Genomic DNA, 6,000 nt, shown 5'->3' with positions numbered 1-6,000 from the left:
AAGTGCGATTTTTTACCGCGATTTTCAACCTATTAAATGTGCGATTTTCGGAAAATGTGCGATTTCGGCCGTTTTTGACCAAAAATCGCACATGTCTAAAAAATCACACCCTATTACATTTCGCCCTTAGTGCTAGGATTTAGGTTAGGGATAGGGGATAAATACTCACCACCACGTAGGACCATTTATGGTCTGACACAGAAATGACCCTTACAACACTGCTGGGACCCGGAAACAGATGCTGGAGCTACTGGTGCCGCTGGGAAAAGGTAAGACGCCACTAGACTACCGGGGACAGTTCATCATATCAACATATCATATGGGTAGACATGATGAGCATTGACATGATCTTTGTCCTGATTAACATGCTAACAGTAAGCAGTCTGTGCACTGAGGACCACATTACAAGTACCTGAGTGAAAACTCACCTCTTCCATTTCATTTTTTGTATTTTCATTAACTCTCATACACAAACCAAAAGTATATTACTATTCACCACCTCTATTAGAGCCCTTCATAAACTAGAGTTCACAAACTATGGATATTTCTTAAAGTTCACTTAGAAGAGGGCACAAATATGTCATCCAATAGCATTACTTGGTATCTCTTGGGGGGTTCCCTATTTCTCCAGGCTGCAGGACAACTTAACCTGAACACCTACCCCATTGTTCACTCTAGAGCCACCAGTTTGACCGGTTTCAGTAATTATTGTCATATCGTAATGACTGTCGAGAAGTCATACCACATCCAAATAAAGTAATATTTATGTAAGAAAGACGAAGGAGGGAGTATGAATAAAATATTTGCTCTTATGGATAATGTTCATCTTAAGCCAGAGAGCATTGGTTGCTTTCAGGCTGTAGCTGACACTTGTCTGTATTAAATCGGAGACCACATAAATTCCCTTAAGCACAACATTGGAGATACTGTATATCTGGAATAGTGATATTTGATTCCAGTTGTTGATGAGTTATACAGTATAAGGAATCTGATGTTTGGGTATGCGGCCTTGACTCTAAAACTTTGATTTATCTTCTGTTTCAGAAATTCAGTTGTAGTTTTAGGATCAATGTTCAAATGCATGATCCAGATTTTTCCAGGCTTCCATTGTGAGATGGGTAGACATGGTTATGAAGAACGCTATGGTATAAAACAGCAGTTTATGTGGAATGGACTGGCATTCAGTCTCCATGGCTGCTAATCACTGCCCATTCTTTAAAAAGCTTAACACATCTCTCATAAGAAAAACGGGAGCCCAGATATTACATAAGTACCCATAAAGTTTTATGCGCATGTGCAGCTGTTTTGTGCGAGTGGGCATGGCAAATTGCTTATTTACCAGCCAGTTCGCACCTAGCAGTGAAGGCGGAGGCATCAGGAAGGGGCTGCGCCCATGGCAACTTGACCTAATATGGCGGAGAGGTGCTGCATCTGACAGGGACGTGCGAGCATCCCGCACGCGCATCCCCTTCACATGGAGGCGCGAAGCGGAATCCCTTCCCGCCTGCGCTTCAGGGAGACAGGAAGGGATAGGGGGAGTGGCGGGGAGGCAGCCGCAGGTTCCGTCAGAACGCCCGGAATCTCCAATGAGACCTGTAGTCCCGTCTATAGTGGGCAGATTAATGGGAGAGGGTATTTTTGTAATTGGGGTTGAAGCTTACTATAAATCCTGAATTTAAAACCACAGATTCAATAAACTATAGCTGTATTTTTAAATTTTTATCTCAGGATTCTCTAACATGTTCGTGTAAATAAATATTTGAAACTGTAAATCATTAGCAGCAGATGCTACAAATAAGTGATGGATTACTTTATAAACACGTATACAAAAGGTTAATGCCCTTACCTGGTTGTCCACATAGAGAGTGTGTGGCATAATAATGCAAAACAAAGCCGCCAATAAACTCAGGATAAAGTTGCGTAATGAAGATGGAGAATAGTAGATGGAATATGTAGATTTGCTTTTAGGACACTAGGTGTCACTGCAGCTACACAGTCACAGTCAAACGGAGGGACCATAGAGCAGATAGAATGATAGATTGTCTCGGAAACACGGGCTCTCTCTTCCTTCCTGGTTCCTGCCGTCCGAACTCCGAAGGTGTCTGCCACTCCCTGTGTGCGGGACTTACCCTGGCATCAGTCAGAGTTTCTGACATGGACCTGTCCCACTGCCTGCTGTGTTTTATTAGGCGTGCAGCCCACGCTGGCCTCCCTGTGACTCCACAGTAACACCCAGGACTGTGCCTGCCCTGGCAATGGCAGAGCTCTGATCAGTGACATAGGCGGCTGACAGCACTGTGCCCAATGGCGTGCAAGTCCAAGGTGGCCCCCAGCGTAGACTTTGACCACAGTTGCTCTGACAGCGTAGAGTACCTGACTCTGAATTTCGGACCTTTTGAGAGTGTGCACCGCTGGAGGAGGCTGCTGCCCTGTGATGAGTTTGTGGGAGCCAGGTAATGGAGCTGCAAGCCACATAGACACACCGACTGAACAGATATGTCTATATATCAGATTATTGCAGAGTGTAGAGATGCTGCTGTGTAAAACCCTGTATCCTGTGTGCTGCTGGCACTCCTATCACAGTGATTCACAATCTTTTTCCTCTCCTGTACCCCTTGATTAAGCTTTTCATTTATGAGTACCTCCTCCTCTCAGTTTGAAATATCCACAGTACTTTTGAGTGGAGTGTAAAGGCCCATACACACTTGGCGATTTTGAGCTGAAAGCAGCTTTTTGTCATTTGACCTTGTCAGGTGGGGAGTTTGACTGGGGTGGTACACCTTTCAAACTGTAACGCAGGGAGGAGCTCAGGGAGGACAGAAACATCCCGTGGAGCAGCGGTGACCACTGGTGTGCGCTCCCGCATCATCACTGGTATTACCAGCAGATGAGCAACTGGGTGGTAGTCCACCCCTGGGAAAATCACTCAGAAGGGCGAAAATCACCCAGTGCGTATGCCCCTTAAGTGAGCAGGATGCATGTCCTTATATTAAGGAGTAGCGGAGAAGCAGTGTGCGGTCAGGAAACTGGTCCCTCTGTGTCTGACCATTGGTCCTGTATGGTCTCGGGTTCCCACTAGCGCCTGTAGGATTAATGCTGCTGCTTCCTCCAACCGCATCAGTGCGGTGCAATGCATCGCTGGTCGGCCAAAAGCACGAAGAGATGCTGATGACGCTGCAGGTGGAACCAGAAGTGATGCATTGTGGTTCATCTCCACGGCATTGGGAAACCTCTTCCACCATTACCAACATTATTTTAAAGTACCCCCAACCTGTCTGCGACGTACCCCAGGTTCAGAACCACTGATCTATCGCATTAAAGACAAACTGGAGGCTAATGTTCTATTTGTACTGTAGGTCTAGCTAAGTAAATTTGAATGTGACTACCTGACAAAGTTTTCCAGTAAATTTGAGGTCTATGTACTGTACCAATCCTGGAGAGAGATAAAGTAATAAGTGCCAGTCAAATGGCTCTTAACTACCATGTTGTAAACTGGGTTTGAAAAAATTACAGGAGCTGGTTGGCTGATATTTTATCTCTCGCCACATTATCTCTCTACACAGCTTAGTGTTCTTTGTGTTTAATGTGCTTGTACTGAACCCTACTTTCCCACCCATGTTTTGCAGACGCAGTAAACATACAGTCGTAGCTTACAAAGATGCTATTTACGTCTTTGGCGGTGACAATGGGTACGTATGAGTTTGCAACATGCATAAAACATAAGTGCTAGTACCACCTTTCTTAAAAGGGAGTGTACACCCTAAATAGTAGTTGTTGATTTGCAATATATACATTTTTAAGTAGAGAAAGATGCAACAAATGATCATATCTATTTACATTACAAACAAAATAGTTTATGTATTTGCATGCACCCTGTGTTCCTGCTATTTATTTATAGGTGTGGGAGTTGCTGTTGTGATGGTGTGTAAACGCTGGCACAAAAACTCTCCTACCTGATGGCTCCTAGTGCTGGACTTGCGCATTAATTCTATGGAGACTGTAAATAAAACTCCACAAATCCGGTGGTACCAAAAGGGTGCAAAATGACATTAGACCGAGTTTTTGTTGTTTCCATGCAAATCATAATGACAAATTGGGCAATGTGTGCCCGAATTGTGCAGTAGTTAGCAATGTCTTCTAAATGGCCCTGCACCCAGAATAATGCGGCAGTGGGGCATCCTCAATGCATGTCGATGCAGGGTCCTGTCTTTTTCTGTAACGCTCAGCTACACATCATTCCAATATGCAGAAGACCTCCTTGAGTCTCATCACTCTCCTCCTTAATAAATGGGCTGGTACAATTTGTCCCCCCCACCACCACCTTTGATGATGCCCTTTCATACATCTTCCCCTGTATTCTAAATAATTAAACTGATATCACTATTCCAAAAATATGATATATATTCACCCCTGTCTTCCAACAACTCAGCAACTAATATTTTTGTATTGTGGAAGAAAACATGGGGAGCATATACAAACTCCATGCAGGTAGTGCAGAGATGGAAATCTAAAGGTGCGTCCACACTGTACGATGCCCGCTGCCATATATTTCGGTGTTGGTGGTTTGCCAGCATCAGCAAGTGCGCACACACTTGCTGGTGGGGGCCATGTTGCATTCTGCTGCATGGTCCTTGTTAAGGATCTGCTCCCTCATTAGTACATTCACAGATGACTGAGGGTGGTCGTTCATAAACCTGTGGAAGTGTGCATCATCTGTTGTTACAGGCGTACACGCTGGGTGATATATTGAACTATAAGTGCCAAAATGAGCGCTAACGCTCATTATATCACCTAGTGTGTACAGAGCTTAACCTACAATCTTGGTGCTGTGAGGCAGTAGCTCTAACCACTACACCATCCAATTCTGCTCGTGCTTTGAAGCAAAACAAGCACGTCTTGTACTGGCCCTTGTTGATTCAAGTTCTTCATTCACTTATACCCCTTTTAGACATACGACCTGGCATTTAGCGTCCTGGGTTATTTTGCCGGGAGCAGCCTGACCCCCCTTTCACACTAAACAGCAGATTACCAGGTTAAAAATTTCAACCCAGTAATTTGCTGAATAACACGGGTATTTCTTCTGTGTGAAAGGGTCAACCCCGGTCATAAATCCCGGGGACCTGTGTTTAACGACAAACTACCGGGTAGGACTGCTTCACCCGGTAATTTGGTTTTCTGAGTGAAAGGGGTGTGAGCTGCCCTGAAAGTTTCACATTCTGTAACCAGGGGATTGGTCTCCTATCAAAATGGGTAATTGAGGCATGAGTAATAATGTGGGAATAACATTACAAACAGAAAACAATACAACAAGCTTAATAAAAAGCATCCACAAATATTTTATTAATGGTAAACATATTTAATAAACATTGGACATCATGGTACCTTTAGTTTCCTTAATTTAATGTTGATTCATGCTAGCTGTGTGTACAGCATGTCATAACTGACTTTACCTCTGTATATAGTAATCCATCTCTCTTAATAGGAAGAACATGTTAAATGACTTGCTGAGGTTCGATGTTAAAGACTGTTCCTGGTGCAGGTAAAAATGTGTTTTGGGTCTTATACATGAGCTTCTACTGTCACCTCATTACTCTGCGTGTGAACTGCTTCATGTGCAGAAGGCCTTGCACAGGCTTGACACTTGCCCCACTTTGGCTAGGTACATATCATAATGATGTGTATTCCAGCCGACCTGACCCAATGGAAGGATATATCTGTCAAATCTACACGCTACACTATGGCCCTTATTCAGATCTGAGCTCAGTACAAATTTGTTTGGAAAATCGGCAAAACCATGTGCACTGCAGGTGGGGCAGATGTAACTGTGCAAAGAGAGTTAAATTTGGGTGGGGTGTGCTGAACCTGAATTCTAAATTGCAGTGTAAAAATAATGCAGCCCGTATTTACCCTGCACAGAAACAAATTAACTCACAACAATTTAACTCTCTTCGCACAGGTTACATCTGCTCCACCTGCAGTGCACATGGTTTTGCCCATTTT

At 43.9% G+C, this 6,000-nt stretch overlaps 1 protein-coding gene across 2 annotated transcripts in view; it reads left to right on the top strand.

The window, feature by feature from the left end:
* The first annotated feature begins 2,026 nt into the window (after positions 1-2,026).
* The window catches only part of LZTR1 (leucine zipper like post translational regulator 1), a 39,576-nt gene continuing 35,602 nt past the window's right edge, over positions 2,027-6,000 (top strand). For both annotated transcript variants that reach the window (XM_083151533.1, XM_083151532.1), the window contains exons 1-3: positions 2,027-2,453; positions 3,627-3,689; positions 5,483-5,539. In XM_083151533.1, the coding sequence (XP_083007659.1) occupies positions 2,305-2,453; positions 3,627-3,689; positions 5,483-5,539 (269 nt within the window). In that variant the 5' untranslated portion in view covers positions 2,027-2,304. The remainder of the gene's footprint in view (positions 2,454-3,626; positions 3,690-5,482; positions 5,540-6,000) is intronic.

This window comes from Crinia signifera, chromosome 1 (genome assembly GCF_055691185.1).
Source record: "Crinia signifera chromosome 1, ASM5569118v1, whole genome shotgun sequence".
In the NCBI taxonomy this organism is placed as follows: Eukaryota; Metazoa; Chordata; class Amphibia; order Anura; family Myobatrachidae; genus Crinia; species Crinia signifera.
Note: the sequence above shows the minus strand (reverse complement) of the source record. Positions and strands in the feature narration are given on the sequence as shown.